Consider the following 23,721-nt stretch of genomic DNA (forward strand, 5'->3'; position numbering starts at 1 on the left):
ACCTCTACCTTGCCACTTTGTAGCTGTGGAAGTCAGGAGCCCTGGAAGATACTGGTTCCTGGAGGACAGAGAAAAGAGGGGAGAGAAAAGTATTCATGGGAAGACAGTGGGGAAGAAATGAGTACTCATTGAAGGGTGGTTGAGCCAGCAGAGAACAGAGAACCAGAGGAAAACAGGTGCTGGAAATAAAGAAACAGGATTTTGAAAGTCTTCATCGGACCTGTTAGGATGGATGGATGCAAGCACGCATGAACAGGTGGCTAGGTGGGTGGAGGGATGGATGGATGGATGGATGGTCAGATGGACAGACGGATGGAAGAAAGGAAGTTAGGACAAAGAATGTGTTCTTAGCACCTATACCAGCATGGCGAAGGAGATATGGGGCAGATGCCTTCTGAAAACATGTTTACAAACCTGCCTTCATCTCACCCAGACCCCTTCACCAGGCTTTGCACACCACATGTCTTCTGTGGCCCTCAGGTGAGCAGTGATACCGGCCGGGCTGGCAATGACAGTGATGAGTCACAGGGGGCATCAGCTGAGCTGATTGTTGGGGCAAAACTATGAGGACCCAGCATTATCAAAAATGATTTTTAAGGAAATGCCCAAATGAAATTTCCCAATGTTGTTCAGTCTAAAACTGCCACATCCCCCGGGTGTCTGGGTGCAACCACGATGACATACCCTGACGTCTGTCACTTCATGCATTCTTAGACTATAAATGGGAGAGACAAGCCCTAGCAGCCAATGCTCCAGCCCATGCTACACAAGGCTGAGACTTGCTGTGGGCGTGACCTACAATTAGGCATTGTGGGAACTATCCTCCTCCTTGAATCGAAGATGATGTTGGTACAAGAAAGGACTTGGACAGTGAGAATTTCATTCTCTCAAGAAAGCCTGCAGCCCCCCAACCCCACCCCCGTGCAGTTTCCCACAGGAAGAAAAGGCAACCCTTGGGTGAATTTCCAGCTTGAGCAAACTTCTGTGCAGGTGTGAGTAGCAGCTGGGGATTCTCTTAATGAGTCTAAAAGCAAAAACTATTATCTCTCCAGAAAAAAATTAGAAAGATTTTCATTTAAAAAAAAGAAGAAGAAAGAAAGAAAGAAAGATAGATAGATGATAGATAGATAGATAGATAGATGATAGATCTTGGAGAGAGGTAATGGATTTCTTCTCTGTCCGCCTGCCTCCTTTTTCCTAACTATTGCGTGGTTGAGCCATTTGAACGTCTGCGGGTAGAGAGTGCAGCCTAGCTCTTCTCCTTTTCTCCCCACCTGCCAGGGAGGCCTCGACTTGCAGTTAATATCCAGGACTTGAAAGAACACCATCCTTTACCCACTGTAGTCTTTTTCCTTAGACACGTCAGACTTTTTCCTAAGGTCAGCAAATGCGGCTTCCTCCGGCCTGTCCTCTGGGCTTGCTTTTCTCAGCATTCAGTGTAACCAGTGGCTCGGCTAGTTACCAGCTCCCCGCCCAGCTTATATGATTTTGTCAATAAAATTGGCTGATTGACCAAATGAGGATAAGCTCTGAGGAGGTCTGATCAACTGCTTAATGATTGGGCCATATCGACCAGGAATGGTTAATAGAGTTCCACAAGTTGACATTTCCCGGGGCTTCTGAGAAAAGTGTATCATTTGCAAAAGTGATGGAAAATTTAAGTCCCCTCAAAGAACACAGGCCAGCCGTTGGCAAATTGAATAGAGACAGTAGTGTCTTCTGTTTGGGTCCTGGATAATTTGTGTAAACTTTTTCTTATGGCCAGATCTGTGCGTAGAAATGATTTGTGTGATATTAACACCCAAATCCACACAGCCACTGAGAAGTCACGTCGCTGCCATGTTCCTACCTAACATTCCCTCCTGAAGATTTCTAGGCGGCCAGCTAGGAAGGTTACCTAGTGGCTCTGGTTAGTCTTTCTTTTTTGAACATAAACTGGGAAAGAAGTTAATATTTTCTTTCTTTCTTTTTTCCTTTTCTTTTTTTTATTTGATAGACAGAGATCACAAGCAGGCAGAGAGGTAGGCAGAGAGAGAGGAGGAAGCAGGCTCCCTGCTGAGCAGAGAGCCCGATGCGGGGCTCAATCCCAGGACCTTAGGATCATGACCTGAGCCAAAGGCAGAGGCTTTAACCCACTGAGCCACCCAGGCGCCCCAATATCTTCTTATTTTTAAAAATTCAATAATTTTGAATTATTTCAGAATTATTATCAGGAGCTCCTAGGTGGCTCAGTCGGTTAGGAAGCTGACTCTTGATTTGGGCTGAGGTCATGAGCTCAGGCTCATGGAATCGAGCCCCATGTCAGGCTCTGTGCTGAGGCATGGAGCCTGCTTGAGATTCTCTCTCTCTCCCTCTTCCCCCTCCCCCCTACTCACTCTGGCTTCCTCTCTCTCTCTCTCTCAAAAAAATTCAGTATTCATGGAAATGGAAGTTTCCCGAAAGCTGATCACTAATGCTGAGTATCCATAGCACTCAGGACGGTCAGTGCCAACCTGACCACAGCCTTGGCAAGGATTCCACATGCTCCTCTCCTTTCTGTGGAGAAGGCAGGAAACCAAAGTACAGAATTCCTTCGGTTTGTGGGGAGAAAACTGACCTACATCTTTTCATAAAGCGAAACTCCTTTTCAACATCCTTCTATCAAAAGGAGATCAGCTCGGTTTGACTCAATGTTCTTGTCAATTGCAAAATGAGTTTGGCTCAATTCCAAGCTTTTCTAATTTTAATAAGGAAGCCCGCTGTGTGTCTAGGATGGCTTAACGGAAGCCCAAAGGGGTCTGTGCCACCCATAAGCCCCCTCTTATCTAAACAGGGTCCTAGCAGCTGGTGCAGAGTCTCTCCATGGAGAGGAGGGAGGGCAGCCTGAGGCAGACCCCTTCCCTCACCCGTAGGTGTCTTCGGAAACTTGGGCCCCAAGGCTCCCTCCGTCTCCTTGGGACCAGCCGGATGCTGTGGGAACCCAGACCCCACAGTGAGTAAGAGAAAAGGACAAGTGCCAGGTTAGCTTTCCTGCAAGATCAGAACTACCCCAGGCAGTGAAACCAGCGCAGAGAAAGCGAATGGAAGTCCTTAGGACAAGAATTAGCTTCAAGAAGGATGTTTGCATTGGTCTCGAGCTTTGGACAGTACCAGGGAAGATGCAAATGTGGAGAAGCTGCTCTGGGCTGCAGAGACGGCACAGAGCCCACCAGGCAGGAAGGCCAGAGTGGAAGGTGTCCGGAGGGGGGCAGAGGAAGTGAGAATCTTGGGCCCTCCACAGAAAGGAGGCGGCAAAGGGAGCATTGGGCAACTGAGGTGCAGTCTGGATGGGGGAGAAACCTGATCTGGAAAGAGACTCTGAGTGTGTGCCCTCAAGCTGTCAGCTCCCCACTGCTACTCGCCCTGAGCTCCCCCTCCTTACCCCCAGCCTGCAGATGAGGGACACGCAGGAGCTCTGTCACCCACAGGCCAGGACTGAGAGGGAGTTGACCATGGCTTTCCAGTCCCCATGCCGATGAAGGGGTCAGCATAGGAGATGCCCAGCTGGGTGCCCGTGCCATTAGGGCTGGCGGCTGGCGTTGTCCTTCCTATGTGGAATGGAGAAGGAAAAGGAATGCACGCCTGTTTCATTCTTTCCCATAATGGGATTGAACTGGCCTTCTTTGAATAAAAATATTAGCCCCTGCTGGAGGGAATCAGGACTCAGATAGCCTGCTATTGGGATGCTTTCACCCACCTGAGATACTCTTGCCTGGGTAGGGTGTTTAAATTAACATTCTCAGCAGCCTTCAACAACAACAAATCAGCTTTGGAAATTTTCAGGGAACAAACCTCACTCCAGCTTAACACGTGTGTTTGGTTTGGTTTGGTCACAGGGCACGTGGATTTTTAGCAAGTAGATTATAATGCCTGCCTTTAAAAATCTCCCCTAAAATGTATAGCCCCCTGTACATTAGAGAAAAGAGAAATCCGAATAGCTTTCATCTTAAGCTGATGCCCACATGAAAACTCGGGCTACACGGCCATTCATCTGAGGGGTGGCTGGTGAGTTTGAGAGGCATTGTGTTCTGTGATGGGAGAATATTACTCTGTTTCGAAGAGAAATGCTGGAATATAGGGTTATTAAAAAAAATTTTTTTATAAAATTGTTACACAGCCCCATTTTCTCTGCAAGTCAATTTCCTAAAATGTTAATTTGCCCATGGTTCAGAGGGCGGGAGGGATGAATAGGCAGAGCATAGGAGATTTTTAGGGCCGTGAAACTCTTTGGTATGACACTGCCATGGTGGCTATATGACAGGACACATTTGTCAAACCCACAGAATGTGCACCAGGACAGACAAATGAACCTCAGTCTAAACTACAGACTTTAGTTAAGAATAATGTATCAGTAATGAACGACTGGGTAGCTCAGTCATTCAGCATCTGCCTTCCGCTCAGGTCATGATCCCAGGGCCCTGGGACTGAGCCCTGCATCAGGATCCCTGCTCGGCGGGAAGCCTGCTTCTCCCTCTCCCACCCGCCCTGCTTATGTCCCCTCTCTTGCTGTCTCTCTCTCTCTGTCTCTGTCACATAAATAAAATCTTTAAAAAAACAAAAAACAAAAAAACAATGTATCAATACTGGTTCATCAACTGGAAGGAATTGAAACAAATGTGCCTTACCCATCATGCAAGGGGTTAAGAGGAGAAACCGAGGGCGGGGCCAATGTATGGGAACTCTGCATTTCTGCTCTCATTTTTTCTGTACACCTAAATCTGCTCTAAAAATAAAATGTATTCATTAAAACAAGTTAATTTGCCAGAAGCAAACAAGGTCTGGGGGAGTATGGAAGTGGCTTATAGAGAGAGACAGAGCTACTTGGGACTATGAATGTAAAATGACCAAGCACCACAACCCATAGCATGAACAAAGGGATGGGGTCTTCATCATAGTGGCTGCTCTGAGGTCATCTGGTGAGCTCTTAAAAATCACTACCAGAAGAAGCAGTTTCTGTAAGAACTGGGGAGGAATCTTGCAAATGAGATTCTTCTCCGGGTAGATTTTTGAGTACATTTTTTTCCTCTCTTAATCAAAGGTACCCAGTCCTTTTTGCCACTGTCTAAAACACCTTATATCTAACGCCTGCCCTACAATATAGCAGCTACTTCATCTGACGATGGAGATGTTGCTAATTATGTATCCACTCAAGAGCCCCACCTGAGTCCTAATTTAAATATAGTGGATGGAGTCCATCTTGGAAACTGCAGATTATCTGCTAGTCATTTTCTTCTTAAATCCCATTCATTTCTACATTCCATCTGATCAGAGTTGACATCACAATAGATGACCTTCCATGATCTCAGGGTTCTGTGATCGAGTCCCACATCTGGCATCCTACTTGGCAGGGAGTCTGCTTCTCCCTCTGCCCCTTTCTCCCAGGCTTGTGCTCGCTCTCTCTCAAATAAATAAATAAAATCTTAAAAAAAAAAAAAAAAAGGAATGGATGACCTTCCAGTGGGACTTCTGTTCAAGGGTTCACCGGAGTCTAAAATCGTTGTTTTAACCCCAGGCTAAGGATGTCAATTCATGCATCTTTAGCTTGATCCGGATGGCAGGCTGTGAGTAATATGATGGCGCAGACAGGTGTGCAGAAGCTGGTCTCCACGCAAGGTAGGGACCCACACACTCCTCTTGCTGGTGCACCAGCTCTCTCCCCTTTCCCCCATGCTGCAGGAGCCTTAGCATTTCATGACCCCACGTCCAGCGCATGAAGCTGCACTCAAACTGAGAAGGAGACTTTGGAAGTCAGCCGACTAGTTTGGCTTCTAGGGTGTCTCTTTTCATTACTACACCTTGCTTTAACGGAACCCAGGATTTCTTTCCCGAGAGAGAAAGAAAAGCCACAGAGACTTCTATAAACCTTTCTCTTTTATAAGTAAAAATGGCTGCCACGGATGAATTCCAGGAATATAGGTAACAAATAGTTCACTACAGGGATTGTCACCTTCTGGACCAGGGTCCCAAATTGTTTTCTGATGGGAGACAATGGTAGGAAGTGTAAGAGAAGTAAGATTTCAGGTCTCCCAGATCACTGGTCTGCAAGCCGTTCGAGGTACTGTGATAAGACTAGAAGTCATCAAATGCCCAGGTGCCCTTTCTGCTGGACACTGGTGTGAGAGGCATGGAGAGTTTCAAAGGCAGCAAAGAAAAACTTTGCAAAAATACTCAGCTTCCTCTAAGTGCCTCCCCTCCATCCTCCTCCCCACCCCCACCATCCTCCCTACCACCAGGGACTGTGCAGAGGGGCTTAGCAACTAAATTTACGGAAGATGAAGGGTCATGAGTTTCTCCAGCCAGCAGTGCTTGGCTCTGCAGACAGAGGCTAAGGGAATGTGGGCATTAGACGGTGGGTGGGCTGGGACCTTCCGGAAGTGGAGTTCCCCAGAGTTCTCTCTATGAAGCAGACAGAGGGGGAGGGCATGGAGCAAAGATGTTGTGTGGGACCTGGGTTATGGGCACAGGGCCGTGCCAGGCCGAGAAAGGCAGAGAGACTAAGGATGTGGCACCTAGAAGGATGTGGCTGTAGACCCTGAGATCAGGAGGGTGGAAACACAGCCCCAAATTTAAAAGGGTTCATTGGTGGGTGCCTTGGTGGCGCCCTCACTTAAGCTTCTAACTCTCGATTTCAGCTCAGGTCATGATCTCAGGGCTCTGGGATCAAGTCTGAAGTCAGGATCCACGCTCAGTGGGGAGTCAGCTTGAGATTTCTCTCTCTGTCTCTCTCTCCCCCTGCTCTGGTCAATGGATAAATAAATAAATAAATAAAAGATTTTAAAGATATACAAAGGAACCCATTGGTTGCTAACTTAGGAATTATGAGAGTTTCAAGTTTGCACATCCACAATTCCCTGAAGTAGGGACCATCCAGGCAAGGCTGTGCATTAGTGTCTGGACATAGGCTGTAATCGATATTTTGGTCCAGGAAGCTACTCTTCCAAGATGTGTCAAAACATCACCCCTCTGGGCTCATCCCCTCCGAGGTGGCTAGCCGGGCACCAATGCCATTGCTCCAGGAATTAGATAGAGGTTGGACGTTGGCCAGGGTTTGTAGGGGCCCAGAACCCTGGCCAGAACTCCCATCAACTCAGCTCCACTCACTACGAATTAGGTGGCCTCGAGCAATTCCAGAGGCGAGCAGATTTCCTCCAGCATATTTCCACAAAGCACCCTTCCGACACGCTCAGCCTTGTTTGCTGGGGGCTTAGCGATACCATCCCGAAACCCTGGTTTCACGTATGTCTTTCCCTCTCTTCCCAGCAAGGCTCTCTTTTTCATAATATCACCTGTCTTGGGGCACTTTACCAAGTTGTCACCTCTCAATTTGGCAGAACTTGCCTCTGTCCTAATGGAAGACCGATCAGGGCCCGGCAGTATAGAATGTACTCGGGCGATGTGCATTCATTCATTCGTAGAGCTCTGTGAGATACCTGTCGCTTGCAAGTGCTGAGCTAGATGGCCACGGAGTGATGACAGTGGCCCCCGCTTACCGGAGGGAATATCTTCCAAGACCCCCTGTGGATGCCTAAAGCCACGGGTGGTCCTGAGCCCTGCATACACTGGCTTTTTCTACACACGCATACCTATGATAGAGTTTAATTTATAAACTAGGCACGGTAAGAGATTAACAGCAATGACAAATAATAACAGAACACTTACAGCCATCTACTTAATAAAAGGTATGTGCATGTGGTTTCTGTCGAAATATGATATCATGCTGTATTCGTCCTTCTTGTGATGACGGGAGATGCCCGCATGACGAGGTGAAGGGAGGTGAATGGCATGGGCATTGTGACATAGTGTGAGGCTACTGCTGGCCTTCTGACGACATGTCAGGACGGGATCCCCTGCTTCCAGCTCATCTTGTGGTGACTGAAACCACAGAAACTGAAATCACGGATATGGGGAGACTACTGTACACCATAGTCCGGACTGGACTCCTACGCCTGGAAGCATCCTTCCCGCCCATCCCGTCCTGAGCTCACCCCTTACCACTCCCCCTCTTCTCTCCACTCTGCCTTCCTGAGTGCTCTGCACATGCACTCCTGCCTCCAGAAATTTGCACCTGCTGTTCCCACTCTCTGGAAAGCTCTTCCCCCAGATCTTCGCGTGACTCCCTCTCGCCTTCCCCTCGGGTCTTTACTCCCTGAGCCTTCCTTTGCCGCCCCCACCACGTCTTTGTCTGACTTGTGTTTTTCTCCTAAGCAGTTCTCATTATCTAACATGCTATATATTCACTCACTATTCATCACTTGAATGGAAGCTTCCCAGTGGCAGGATGCATGTCTCTCTTGGTTCCTACTGTTTCCCCTACACCTAGAACAGTGCTGGGCACTGGTGAATGTTCAATAAATATTAGTAGAATTAATAGTTGAACGAATAACAACAAAGGAGGTAATTAAGCATGAAATTCGGTCACATTCTGGCCAAGGAAATAGGTGATAGGTAATAACTGATCTAGCTTAGTGCCATGCTGAGCGTAGCACAGACTTGTCATGATGTTTGTCCTTTGAGGCCTCAGTGGTCCCTGGGACTCATCACCTCTTCTCTAAGAATTAACTTTAAGTCTGGGAAAACAGAAGGTGCTCGTCTGCACGCGGGCCCCGGTTTTTTCTTCCCCTGTGTGCACACATGACATCCATTAGCTGTAATGGGCATGACAAACACATCCAGAAAAGAGTGAAACCCACATGACCGGTGTGTCCCCAGCACTGAAGAAGTGAGGTTTCTGGTTCCCAGACACCTGGCGTTAAAATAAAGTAAGAGTTAAAATACCAATAAATGTGCTTGGTCCTCCAAGAATGCATCAGATTTTCAGTGATTGCCTGGAAATAGAGGAGGGCCTTATTGTTCTCCAGGTAAGAAAGCATTTATTCAAACAGTTTTCAGTGAAGAGTTAGCCAATATAAACACCAAAAGGGCTGCTCTCCTAAAAAGAGATTCAATTAAGCATCAGTGCAATTGTACGGAGACCATGTTGAACACCGAGGTGGCCTGTTTTTCTGGTCATTATTAATCCTGAGATCTTAATGATGCACAACGTTTGTGTCATTGTCTACCCAAATGTAATTTGTTTATGCAGCAGTTCAGCTAATCCAGCAATCTGTTTTTCTCAAATGAGGGCAGATAATGGAGACACCGTTCTTTACAAGTCTTCAGGCTTTTAAATTCTGATAAAATCAGGATTCTTCGCTGGGTCTTGCCCCAGCTCTGAATTAAACCACTTTAAATGTAATTATGGAACCTGGCCTTACATCAGGAACATCCATTTAAAAAATTGATTGGCTAGGCTGTTCCACGAGGCATTTTATGAGCAAACGATTGCAAAGGGGCCAGAACTGTAATTTATAAAGGCAAAAAAGCAGGTAAATACTTTATTAGTGGTAATGAGAGGGTTTCCAGCTAACTGAATCTTTTCTTTCCTCCCTAGCTACTTCATGGAGCCATGGTGCATGGCCCTTTTTCACGATCGTTTTATTGATCTAAGGAAAGAGTTACGCCAGATCTTGACCTCCAAGGAGGTAAGAGTGATTAATAGATATGTGAGTTATTCCTTGAAAATTACAAGCAGTTTATAGTCGTTGATCATTTAGACTTTTCTCTACAGTCTCCTTTTTGGTTTTACTTTTAAAGCCAACAATACTTCCTATAAGCAAGCTAGGGAGTATGCGAACATCGTGATACTTCCGGAAAAGTGGATTATTTAAATCTTTTTGAGAGAGGCAGATTTCTTTCTCCTTTTTACACATAACTGTATTTCCATTATCAGCTAACAGTGTCCGCTGGAAACTGGGTCTGAGTTTTATCTACTTGTTCTCAAGAACGAACATTGAATTCCTTTAGTTTCTGCCCACACTTGCTAGCCATTCACTAAATGTGTGTGCGCACGTGTGCGTGTGTTGTTATACAAATGTAAAGGGAAGACATAAGATGTCCAAACACACCCCTTTAATATCCAAAACCTCTTTCTCAAAGTGATAATTGACTGGAAGCTAGGCTACATTTCCCAAAGTCTCCATGCTCAGCAAGAAATTTGACTCTGCAATGTCATCATGAAATACTTGCAAAACTTCAAATTCAATTCTTTCATTCAACACGAGAGTCCTTACGGGAGCTGTGGAATGTTAGCATCTATGCTCAAAAAGTGGTCAGATATCCATCCTAGATTCTCCTTTGCTCCACTTGGACAAGGGCGGGGGCACAGCTTAACCTCACTGTGTTTTATTGTCTTCATGGTCAAGTCCTGCGACTCTGTTATCACTTCCACTTGAGAGCACCTGTGCCCCTCGAAGGTTCCCATGGTGAGGGCCACCATCTTGGGCAGCAAAAATCATGTGCCCAGCCCCAACCATATGAACCACCTCGCTTAACCATAATGAGAGCCATTCAGGACACTCTACTGTTACAGTTTTGACTGTATCAATGAGGGGTTAAAGCTGAAAGATTTTAAATGACCTGCTATGGGTTACACAGCTAGGCTGTGGCCAGCAAGTTTCAGACTCAAGGACCTCTTGACCTGAAGCCAGGAATACAGGCAGTGAGCCATATGGACTAAACTGCTAGGCTTGGTATCTCCTCTTCATCGCCTGCCCCCTTTTCAGTTTTATGCCTGGGGTCCAAGATGGGAAATTGAAATAATTGTACTAATCCAAAGCAGATTCAAATTGGGGGAAATAGTTTTAAAGTATAAATCAAACTCAGTTGTCTTTAGGACCCACACAGATAGGAACCAGGCAGGTAAATGTACATGAGGGAGGCCGAGGGGACTGTGACCATGCAAAGGTCATCCCCTGCTGAAGTCACTCAAATTTGAATAAATGCTACGGGTCCAACAGGTCCCCCACTTCATGCTAAAACTGAGGGAGTCAGCTGAGGTTGAAACATGAGCTCAAGTTGTGAGCCTGGTGTTTACTGAATTTCATTCAACTCCTTAGGCCCCTCTCTTGCTCTCAAAATGCATTCTGTGGTTCATTACTGCACCACAGCAAAGATTCATTAGTTTTCTAGTTATTCCATCAAAACTCGGTGCCTAAGTTTTTCTACACCCCCAGAATCGAGCTCCTCCGTTAATTCGCACAGAGCCAAAGAGTTTTAGAAGCCAAGCTTAAAAGGGAAGCTGTCCTCTCATTTTTCCAAGTAAACCACAAAACCGAACAATAGTCGCTTTTCATGGTCCTGACTGAGACCCCCTTAACCTTTTATCCAGAGACAGACATCTGCTCTGGGTCAGTTTGTTATGTGTGAAGTCAGCATGGACAACAGGCCCTTTCAGTAGACCAGACCATGAACATTTGTGGAAGACACACTGAGGGCTCCCCTACCATTCTTGTGGCTTTTCTAGATTTCTGGGAAATGAAACTTCTGGAAGAAGAGCTTCCACCGAGGGCTTGCACTGCTTTCTGCATTTCCATTTGTCAAGCAGGCAAGGCCACAGGAAGAGGTGGTGCCCGCAATGGTGTCTGCCTCTAGCTCAGATCCGTCTCTGTGGAGCAGAGATGACCTGTTCCCACCTCAGAAGTGAAGCTGCGGAAGGAGTGAAGGAGAGAACACATGCAAGTAAATGTCACAGAAGAACAGCTCCCAGGAATTGCTGGCCCCCACAAGTAATGGCAGTGGAGACCGGCTGGCAGTGGAAAGAGGGCTCAGATAAGCAGATAAGCAGACGTGCAGGACTTCATTTAAGAGTCTTGCAATAGGGGGCACCTGGGTGGCTCAGTGGGTTGGGCTTCTGCCTTTGGCTCGGGTCATGATCCCGGGGTCCTGGTATCGAGCCCCACATCAGGCTCTCTGCTCTGCGGGGAGCCTGCCTCCCTTCCTTTCTCACTGCCTGCCTCTCTGCCTACTTGTGATCTCTGTCAAATAAATAAATAAATAATCTTAAAAAAAAAAGGAGTCTGGCAATAGGAAAAGAAAGAGCTAGCCTTCACTAAAGAATGATGGTAATTCTTATTCTCAAATATTGAGATGAACGTGACCCACTTCATTTCACTTTCTTGGCTTTAGGAAAGTACAGGAGTCCAGTCCCATCAACTATGATATCCTATAGCTCTCCCTCTACATGAAGAAAAGGGAGTAAAAGACTATTATCTTTGACTATTTTATTTTATTTTAAAAACAAGCTCATTGTAAGACTTCACAAGTCCTTTCATGGAAGTAAAGAGGAACAGATTATAAACCCACTGGGACTGCTTTTAGCAGTGGCTTAAGCCAAAGAATCACTGACCAACGTGAAATTTTGTATAGTCAAGATCATTCCTCAAAAAGATAACAATTATAGAAAAAAATATAAAAATATATGCACCTAACAACAAAATCCATATATATATATATATATATATAGAGAGAGAGAGAGAGAGAGAGAGATAAAGAGAGAGAGAGAGAGAACTGTTGATAGGAATCAAGGAAGAAGTGGCTCTAAATTAAGGGCTGGGGAATTCCATATCTCACTTTCAATAACAGATAGAACAACCAGATAGAAGATCAATAAGAAAATAGGGCACTTAGACAACACTATAAACCAAATAGACCAAATAGACACACACAAAACACTTTACTCAACAACAGCAGAATGCACATTGTTCTTAAGCATACATGGAGCATTCCCCAAGACAGGCCATATGTTGGGCCACAAAACAAGTGTCAATAAATTTTCAAAGACTTAAATCATACAAAGTATATTCTCCAACTGCAATGGAATAAAACTGGAAATCAAAAACAGAAGGAAATAATTCCACAAAATTGTTGAAATTAAACACAGACTCTTAAGCAACTTCTTTGATTTTAAAGAAGAAATCAATGAGATATTAGAAATACTTAGAAACAGGGCACCTAGGTAGCTCAGTGGGTTAAGCCTCTACCTTTGGCTCAGGTCATGATCTCAGGGTCCTGGGATCGAGCCCCGCATTGGGCTCTCTGCTCAGCGGGGAGCCTGCTTCCCCCTCCCCTCTGCCTGCCTCTCTGCCTAGTTGTGATCTCTCTCTCTTTGTCAAATAAATAAATAAATCTTTTTTTGAAAAAGAAATACTTAGAAACAAGTGAAAACAAAATCACAACGTACCAAAACTAATGGGATACAGCTAAAGCCATTTTCAGAGGGAAATTTGTAGTTATAAATACCTGGAGTTGTATAAAGGAAATATCTCAAATCACTAATTGAATTTTATACCTTAAGGGACCAAACTAAACCCCATGCTAGCAGGAAGAAGGGAATTATAAAAATTAGAGTAGAGATAAGTGAAATAGGGAGTAGAAAACCAACAGAGAAAATCGGTGAAATCAAAAGATAGTTCTTTGAAAAGATCAACAAAATTAACAAACCTTTAGCTAGACTAAGGATGAAGATTCCAATTATTAAAACCAGAAATCGAAGTGGAAGGGACGCCTGGGTGGCGCAGTCAGTTAAGTGTCTCATTCTTGATTTCAGCTCAGGTCATGATCTCAGGGTTGTGAGAGCAAGTTCCAAGTTGTGCTCCACACTGGGCATGGAGCCTGCTTAAGATTCTCCTTCTCCATCTCTTAAAGAGAAAGAAGAAGAAAGGAAAGTGGGAACATTTCCGCTGATCTTACAGAAATAACAAAGGATTATAAGAGAATGCTAGGAACAATTGTATGCCAAGCAACTAAATAACCTGGAGGAAATGGACAAATTTCTAGGAACATACAAACCACAAAACTGATGCAAAGAAATGTTAAAAATCTCAACAGACCTATAGTAAGTAAAGGTATTGACTCAATCAAAAACCTCATGACAAAAAAAAAAAAAAAAAAGTTCAAGATCAGGTGCTTTGCTGGCAAATTCTACCAAACATTTAAAGAATTAACAGGGGTGCCTGGGTGGCTCAGTGGGTTAAAGTCTCTGCCTTCGGCTAGGGTCATGATCCCAGGGTCCTGGGACCAAGCCCCACATCAGACTCTCTGCTCAGCAGGGAGCCTGATTCCCTCCTCTCTCTCTGCCAGCCTCTCTGCCTGCTTGTGATCTCTCTCTGTCAAATAAATAAATAAAATCTTAAAAAAAAAAAAAAGAATTAAAAGTTATCCTTGTCTAACATCTCAAAAAAAAAAAAAAAAAAAAAAAAAAAAACAATATTTTAAAAACCAAAAAAAAAAAAAAAAAAAAAAAAAGGAAAGGAATACTTTCCAGCCCATTCTTTGAGGCCAGCATTATCCTGATACCAAAGCCAAAGACATCAAAGGGGAAGAGAACTACAGACCAATATCCCTTATGAATTTAGACTCAAAAATCTTCAACAGAATACTAGCCAACTAAATCCAGCAGTATATCAAAAGGATTATACACCATGGGCAAATGAGATTTACCCCAAGAATGTAAGAGTGGCTCACCATATAAAAGTCAATCAGTGTAATACACCACAGTAATAGAATGAGGAGAGGAAAAAAAAAAATGCTGTTATCTCCATTGATACAGAAAAAACATTTGACTAAATCAAACATTCTTTCATGGTAAAACACACACACACACACACACACACACACACACCCCTAGGAATAAAAGAGGACTGCTTCAACCTGATAAAAAGATATTTATGAAAAACCTACAGCTAAAATCACACTCAGTGAAAGACTGAAAGCTTTAGCTCTGGGGTCTGGGACAAGACAAGAAGGCCTGCTTTGACCATTTACATTTAACTTTGTACTGGAAATTCTAGCCAGAGCAATTAGGCAGGAAAAAGAATCAAAAGACATCCACACTGGAAAGGAAGAAGTAAAACCATATTCTGAGATACCATGATCTCATATGTAGAAAATCTGAAAGAATCCACAAAATACTAGAGCTAATAAATGAATTCAGCAAAGCTACAGGATACAACACCAACCCACAATCATCAGTTGTCTACATTAGCAACGAATAATCCAAGAGTGGAATTAAGAATACAATTCTATGTACAATAGCATCAAAAAGAATAAAATACTTGGGGATAAATTTAAACAGGAGGTGTAAGTTTTATACATTGAAAACCTCAAAAACATTTCTTTTTCTTTTTTTTAAGTGGTTTTTTTGTTTGTTTGTTTTTGTTTTTTGTTTTATTTGACAGACAAAGATCACAAGTAGGCAGAGAGGCAGGCAGAGAGAGGAAGCAGGATCCTTGGCTGAGCAGAGAGCCCAATGCAGGGCTCGATCCCACGACCCTGGTATCTTGACCTGAGCTGAAGGCAGAGGCTTTAACCCACTGAGCCACCCAGGCACCCCTCAAAAACATTTCTGAAAGAAATTAAAGCAGAACTAAATAAATGGAAAGACATTTGTGTTCATGAATTGGAGACTTAATATAGTTAAAATGGCCACACTCCCCAAAGCAATGTACACTTTAATGCAATCCTATCAATGTCCCAATGACATCTTCTGCAGAAATGGAAAAATTCAGAGGAAATACAACAGACTCCAAATAACCAAAACAATCTTGGGAATTAAAAAAAGCTGAAGGACTTACACTTTGCAATTTGAAAACTTACTATAATTCAGCAGTAACCAGGACAGCATGGTACTTACATAAGGACAGATATATAGGCAATGGAATAAAATGGATAATCCAGAAGTAAAACCATTTACATGGAAAGATTTATATCATTGATCATTAGGGAAATGCAAATCAGAACTACAGTGAGTTACCACTTCACACCCACTAGGATGGTTATTGTTAAAAAAAAAAAAAAGAAAAGGAAATAACAAGTGTTGACAAGAAATAATCATACTGAGGAGGGGAGATGGTCACACTGAGGGGAGAGATGGTCACATGATGAGGAGACGGTCATACAGAGAGGACACACTATGAAAGACAAATGCACAAAAAATCTGTTTATAATTTAGAGCAAAAGCTCCATTTTGTGATTTTATAGTATTTACCCCATGGTCAGAAAAGCACCATATACCATGAGACCCAAATCTTTTATAATTTTTGTAAAGTCATATTTGCTTGATACAATTCTCTGAAAAACTAAGGAATCATGTGGATCATGAATCATGCTTGGGGTCATTCTGGCAGCCCTCAAATGTTTCAGCCCCCCTAATATTAAGTCCTGGGCATCGGGTGCCTTTTTCTCTGTCACTGTTTTGCTGAGCTGATACAAATTTGAAGTCCTCTGAGCCCCACTGACTGTTCTTCCAGGTGAAGTGTGTGTAATCTCCAACACCTTGTAGGGTCTCACTTAAATAATCCAATGATAACTGTTTTGCTTCCATATCTTTTGAACCTATTTTCCTATCTATAAAATTCTTACTATTAATAAATTAGTATCCATTAGAACACTGCAAGTCATGTACTTTTTTCTTGTTCAAAAGAAAAATTGTTGGAAGTTCAAGCAAATATACCATGAAAGTCCCCGTGACTCTTCTGTTGGGGTAATTTGGAATTCCTGTGGTGTTCAAAACGCATACAGCTCAAAGCTTGGTGACGTACATAACCTCTTATCAATGGGCAGGTGTACGATGAAGCAAATAGGGTACAATGTTAGCTGTGGAATCCAATGGTGTGTGTGCAGTGGTGCTAAGTGTACAATTCAGTCAACATGCCTCTTTTTATAATAAAATGTCAGGAAAACACCTACTATATTACAGATATGCACAGCATATCTCAACTTTAAATAACTATTCTTGCTGAGCCTTATCTTTAAAGATGTCAATGAAATTTGACTTGACTAATAATTTAAGGTTTTTTTTAAAGATTTTATTTATTTATTTGAAACACAGAGAAAGAGATCAAGTAGGCATGGAGGCAGGCAGAGAGAGAGGGGGAAGCAGGCGCCCCACTGAGGAAAGAGCCCCATCCCAGGACCCTGAGATCATGATCTGAGCCGAAGGCAGAGGCTTAACCCACTGAGCCACCCAGGAGCCCTGAATTTTAGGGCTTTTAAATCCTATTTCTCGAGAGAACTGTAACCACATGAAACTTCTAGAAGTTTTCATGTAAAAATGTTTAATCACTTCCTTTCTTATTTTTAAAACAAGTGTGATCTATAGATAATTTTTATCTGAATATTAAGAGCTTGACATTACCATTCTTGCTAAACCTTGAGAACATTACACCAAGTGAAATAGGCCAGTCAGAAGAAGACAAATGCTGTTTGATCCCACTGACATGAAGTACCCAGAGTAGTAGATTCACAGACAGAAAGTAGGATTACATGGCACAATTCTGCTTTCTTCATAATTGGATGACTTTCTTATATGTGTGTCCTGGGTTACTATTTAAATAAATTAACCTTTTTATTATTTTTTTAAAAAGGGTTAAAGCGGTAAATCTTATGTGTATTTTGCCACAATTAAAAATAAAAAATTTAGAAACCTTGGGGGTGGGGGTGGGGATGGGGAAGACCGTCCTTGGGAAGATGAGTGCTTTTTTTTTCATTTTAGTGAAACTGCCCTCTTACTGTCCAAGTAATTTCTGTTATCTTGCCTCTTCCTGTGTTTTCCAGGAGGAAGACCTTCCCTCCATAGAACAGTTAGCCCGGCAAATAGAAGATGAGGAAATTAACCTGAAGGAGAAGCCCGGGAATTATCTCAAAAGATTCTACCAGGAAACCATCTACAAGTCATTGGTGGAGAAGAGCATTCTTGACTACCTGCACTATAACCACTACCATCTGCCCATGTACGCGTGGCCAGGCATCATTTAGGTGTGGCCACGTCTCCACTTTGTTGTGTTCCCACGTGGAGTTCGGCGAAGTGCTCGGTGTAAAGAGGAAACCTCTCTGCTTTTGTGACTTCTTTTTCCACCTCCACAAACGCCTGTAGTTTTCTATCATTCCAGTAGGTGGCGCACGGCCGTGGGTCTCTATTCTGGGGCAGGGAGATGCTTTTGAACATCAGGCTAGTTCCGGTGCAGAATAATCCATTTCAGCAATAAAATGGGATACACTGTGCAAGACTTGTTTTTACGTTGGGTGTGATTCTGATAGATTTCCCTAAATGCCCTGCCGCCAGTGTTCTCAGTTCTTCACCTGTTTACCCAGTACTACTCCTTGGTGATTAAAAAAAATAATAATAAAAAAAGAAAAGAAAAGAAAACCATGAGCCCAGAATGGAAAATCGGTGAAACAGACAATGAGGAATTAGCCCTGTAATCTAACGTCATAAGAGCTGTTTATGTGAACTTTGAAAATGAGGCAGGTGGTATCACAATTTCTGTATTTTGACGTTGTAGGTTATGAGAATGAAAACTCTTAAGGTCACACAGGCTAACATGTTTTAACAGGTTTTAGATGAGAAAAATATTAGTGGGCAATCAACGCAGTTCATTTCCTTTAACCCTTAGCACTTGCTTTGCACCGGGACCTCTGGTACATGTCACCTGTAACATGGCTCCAAAACCCTCTTTCTTATAAATAAAGCAAATTTAGTGTCCACTAGAAAACATATGGATGCAGGAACAACAATAGTTTTCATTTATTTGGATCTCTTTTAATAGATAGTGTGACACAATTCACGACCGAATTTTTTGATCAACAGGGTTTGAAATCGTTTTCATGGATGCAATTCCGGTTTTTCAAATTTTTTTGTATTTATGTCAACATTCAGCCAAAGTTGGCACAATTACACTTGTCACTCAGCTATTAGGAGGGAAAATCATAGTTGGTGTTACAGAATTATACACCCCTTATCAAACTGATACTTCTCAAAAAGACAATTGTTCCAGAACACTAGGTTTGATTTTTCTGAAGCAGGCAAAAGCAAGCAATAAAGTCCGCTAATCCTTCACACGTATGTTTTACACAAATGTGTGGGTCACTTAGAGGGAGGCCCAGCTTCGGCCACATACTACAAACTGTGTAACTGAGAGAACAATCCCTACCGGTTGGCTCTTCAAACTGCAAACCAACACACGTGAAACCACATTTCAGGGGCCACCACATAAGTCAGCTTGAGGATCTATTCACCCACCCCTCCCACTCCCTTCCCCGAGAGGTCCTGGGTGAAACTCATCAGAAAAGGAGTGAGTTTCTGTGACAGGCCCTGGGACCCATGGGTGGAGATTAACAATCACCTCAAAAAGGATCAAGGGTTAGGATTTCTGCAACCAAGTATTACCCTTGAAAGCCTTTTAGTCACACAAATGCGATCCCACATGACAATGCCGACCTTAAAATTGAATCACGCATTCATGTGACAGTAAGTTTTTCTTTGCTGCTTTTGAAAAAGTAGGCTGGGATTTGAAAAATGTGCAGAATGGGTTTTAGTCTACAAAATGTCTGAGGAGGTCATTCTCACAACTGTTCCACATTCACAAAGTGAGTAATTTCCCAAGTCTGGGCAGGAACTTTGGCATCTCTGGGTGGACTTCAGCATTTTACCACCCAGGGACAACTTCGGTAAGAAGAATAGAGAAGAACCCAGGGGTCATTGATTTGGGCCTGACACTAGCTATGTTAAGGGCTTCAAGAGAATAAAGGTATTTACTCCTCACTGATGATAAAGCCTTGCCAAAGAAAGGGCTTCCGAGAGAACAATATTTGGACTTCAGTGTCGAGCAAAGATTCTGTAGAGACAGATGAATGCCTGAACTCCCTGAGTATTTCAGCATTTGCTGTTGACCTGGGGACATTTTGGGCTCAAATGAAGGCTGATCTTGGAATTCTATCATTTTGAACAAAGCACAGTGACAAGAAAACACCAAAGTCAATTTCCCCAAGGCCTCTGACGCTGGTATGTGGGTGTGTGATAGAGGATACCCACCCCGTTTCCAAAAATGGCTCCTTGTATTACACCCAAATATCACAGGAAGGCCAAAAGAAAGCTGGTAGGGGAAAGGGAGCACTGCATGGAGGAAAAAACGTAAAGCCAGCCAGTCAATATTTACTCTTAGAAGAAGTGTGTGTGTGTGTGTGTGTGTGTGTGTGTGTGTGTGTGTGTGTGAGATAGAGAGAAAGAGAGAGAGAGAGAGAACCCAGCTCCGGGTGAGAGAGCGCTGGCTAAGAAGCAGGGAGAGGGGCTCGAAAGTGCCGCTTGTGAGGAGCTGTTGATTGTTTTCTGGTTGAGAGAAGAGGTGATGATAAGGCTGGGATGCGGCGAGCGCCGGGGACGGGGCCGCGAGCCGGCAGCTGTATGCTAATGCTCACAGAAACCAAGCCTCCGCATTCCCCATTAAAGCCGGCGGCCAGGAGGCCACACATCACTGAACAAATAGGCTTTCTCTAGACAAATAAAATAACACACGTTGGCCTGCGGGGAGGGGGGAGAGCAAGAGGGGGAGAAGGGTGGGGGAAGAGGGAGGGAGGGGGGAAGGGAAAAGAGAAGGGGAGAGAAGAGTCGGGGAGGAAAGGGACGGTCGGGCCGACGGGAGGGGAGAGGAGAGAGAGCTAGAGAGAAGGATGGGGGGGGGGGGTGGGGAGAGGGAGTCGCAAGGGTAGAATCGGAGAGAAAAAAGGGGAGAGTCTAGGGAAGAGAAAGTTGAGGGTGGCTAGACTGGAAGTGGATGGCTGGAGAACGGCGGGGGGTGGGGGGGAGAGTCAGGATATGAGGGGAGGGAGGGGTGGAGAAAGAGGCAAGGGGAGTAGGAGAAGACGGAAAGGGGGGAATAAGAGGGACGGGAGTGGGGCAGAGGAGGAGGAAGGCCAGAGATAGGAGTCGCAGGGAGCGGGGGACCGGGGTAGGAGAGGGATAGTGGGTGCAGGGAATGAACACTTACACCCAAACCCCAAAGCAGCCACAAGAAAAGGGGCACTGAGGCCAAGGCGAAGTTTGCGCCCCTTATGGCCCGCAGGGGCCTGGCCACCTTTTGGTCCCGCCTGGGGCGGGCGACGAGGAGGATCGGAGTCGCGTGCCCTTTCCGGTCAGTTTCTGTTGCGGGTAGTGTTGCTGCGTTGTCTGAGACGGCGGCGCGCGTGCAGTGCGGCCGCCGCTTCACAGGTGCAAGCAGTTCCCTCGTGCGCCCCACGTTCAGTGTCATCCCGGTCCGTTCTGTGACATTCCAGCTCTAATTGGCATAATTCTCCGCTTATGGCTTTTCCACATTTTCTGGCTTCGCCAGCACCACCCTTCCCATTGCGGGGCCCGGGAGCCTCTGGCCCCGCTCCCAGGGTCCCACCCAAGGCAAAAACAAACAGCCCCGAGGGCACTTCACAGAGCGTGCAGTGGCCCCGACGGCACACTCGGGAGGATAAAAGGGGCGGCCAGCCACCCCGTCGGCCCCAGGCCGAATAATGGGTGCGCAGCAGATTGCCGGGGGCACTCGAAACTCGAGGGGAGGGAAATACTTGAGCGCGGTCCCTCCCCGCGCCCTGCGGAAGGCGCAGCCTCGCGGATTCTCCCTTGTTCGCTCTCTTTCATGCACTCTCCTTTTGTGTGGAATTATTTAAACGAGAGATCCATGGCAGCTTTATGCTAATGTGCCGAACAAAGACAGCGGCCCGCGGGCGGGTGCCCGGAAGGTGCCTGGAGGCCGGACCGGGCCGGGCGGGGCGGCAGGCGGGCTGCGCGTGTCTCTCGCGTGCCCCTGGGACTGACACAACAACCCCTCATTCCTGCAAACACAAAGCCTCTCCCGGGCTCTAGCCGCCCCGCGCACTAGCAAGCGGGCCCCTCCGGGACCTGACTGCGGGTTCGGCGGCGTTAACGCGCGGTTCAGGCCGGGGCGCGGCAGGTGGGCAGAGAGGGCCTGGGGTGCGGTTCCTGTGAGTCCCGGAGAGGGGTCCACTGCAGAATGGGGGTAGGGGTGTTGGCGGGGAAGCGCTGTCAACCCCGTCGCCCCTCCGCTTGTCGCTAAACGCGCAGCGCGGTAGGATTGCGGACCCTCCCGTCTCCGCCTCTCAGGAGCTCAGTGACCGCCTGGACTGCGCGACACCCCACCGGGCAATTCCTAGGCCGAAATCCCCCGCTTTTGGAGCCTATTTCCAAGCTTCGCGCTTTCGGGAAACTCCCCGGAGCTAGACTCTTGAGCTGGGGTTCACAGTGAACCCCGGCGCTCTCCCCGACGGCTGCCTGGGACACCAGTACCGGGGGGGAAAAAAAAATAGAGCGCCCGCGGCCTCCAGCCCTTCGGCTGTCAAAGGAAGAAGCCGCAGCGGGGTCTGCAAGGCTGAGAAGCACTGAGGCCGCCGAGTGTTTCCAAAGCGTAGCTCAGGACCGACCCCACAGGAAGGGGAGGAGTCGCCTGAGGCCTGGGAAGGACACTTGGGGATCTGCCTTGGATCCCTTTGCTCGCCGACTCCGGTGAAAATCCTCTGGAGCGAGGCAAAGCACGGCTCAGTGTTTCCCCGATCCAACTCCACGCGGCGCCCACTCGGAATCGCAGTGCGTTAAAGGCCGGCCGCCGGGGCGCAGGGTGGTGGTGCTTTGCTCTTCCCAGAAGACAAATGTTTCAACCCGATGGCCCCGTAGGGAGGGGGGGATTGCAGGCGCGCAGATTTTGAGAAATGAGATCACTCAGGAGACAACCGAAACTTACGACCAGGTGCAAGGCTGTACCTACTTTTGGAGGTTGCCGGTGTGTGCGTGCGCCCTCAGCCTAATTCTTCCCCAGTCCTGAGACTTGAAATTAGTTTCTAATACTAGCACCTTTCAAGTTTCCATTTATTTTGGCCATACTCGTCTGAAAACAGATTTCACTCTCCCTGGCAAGACTAAAAACCACAAACTAAGCAAAAGATCCATTGAATCTCAGTATCTCAATAGTGTTCAATAGATCCTCTAGGCTTAATTCAGAACCCGTTTGAATTCCCTGCATTCAGGAAGGATTTTGCTTTGGTTTGGTTCTTTTGCCGGCACCCCCCCCCCCCCCCCTCTTTACAATTATGGGTGTTGTTATTTTTAAAGGATTCACAAGGTGACTAACTCACTGTTATCTGTTGAATGAAAGCAGTGTTACACATGCAAGACCAAATACCCCGCAGTCAGTTGGGGACAGCGGGCCGAGCCCCCGCCCTATTATTCCACAATCCAGATGGGATTCGTGATTAGAAAATAAAATTGGCCAAAGCTGTCCCGGAATCCCTCTCCTACTTCTAATTTCATCAGCAGTATTAATCAGCGCTCAAAAGAGCAAGGAAATAACATCAGTTTCTTTTAGATGAAAACATATTTATAACTTTTAGATAAAGTCATTTTAGAATTTCTAACTTTTTTTGAGGACTAGCATTCACTGCAGTTAGCATTTTTAAAACAAGGGTGAGCGCTTTCAAAATATATTCCATTATATGTATTGTACTCTTTTTAGTCTGAGTTTTAAAAAAAAGATCACAAACATAAAATCAAACATCTTTCCTTTTGATTAACCAACTAGATTAACCCTTTGATTAAATACGCCTAACAATTTTCCCCATTACAACTTATTACTCATGTGGATTCTGGGATAAAAAAATCTGCTTAATTTCCCCACCAGGGTATTTTTAGAGGGAAAATCCAAAAACAATTAAATACCTTCAGTGGCATTAAACATAACAAAACTCAGCATTATCTATATAGGTGCACAGAGTTTTCCAGAAAAAATTGTCCGTTTCCTTCTCTCTCAATAAAGTGAGTGACACAACATAATAATAATAACAATTTCTGCGGCTTTGCTATTTGTTCTCTAGTGATGGGTGATCAGGCCCACTCTGCACTCTTGGGGTTCTGCCCAGGTACCCCGGAGATTCTGCCTTTTGTGTTCCACGGTGCTGGGCTGGGAAGAGGACGAAGGCAAAGTGCCCGATCTGGGTCCAAACGGGGCTGCCGAGGTGGTGGGTAGGGGACTGTGAGTGTGTGGATCTTCGTTG

The 23,721-nt window shown here is 45.3% G+C and overlaps 1 protein-coding gene across 1 annotated transcript in view; it reads left to right on the top strand.

Annotated features, from left to right (window-relative positions):
* The window catches only part of LOC111141643 (cilia and flagella associated protein 61), a 280,919-nt gene extending 263,270 nt beyond the window's left edge, over positions 1-17,649 (top strand). Inside the window, exons 25-26 of the mRNA XM_022494366.1 lie at positions 9,449-9,539; positions 17,449-17,649. Coding sequence (XP_022350074.1) covers positions 9,449-9,539; positions 17,449-17,649 — 292 coding nt within the window. The remainder of the gene's footprint in view (positions 1-9,448; positions 9,540-17,448) is intronic.
* The last annotated feature ends 6,072 nt before the right edge of the window (positions 17,650-23,721 follow it).

This window comes from Enhydra lutris, unplaced genomic scaffold, assembly GCF_002288905.1.
Source record: "Enhydra lutris kenyoni isolate GAN:26980312 unplaced genomic scaffold, ASM228890v2 scaffoldscaffold6, whole genome shotgun sequence".
In the NCBI taxonomy this organism is placed as follows: Eukaryota; Metazoa; Chordata; class Mammalia; order Carnivora; family Mustelidae; genus Enhydra; species Enhydra lutris.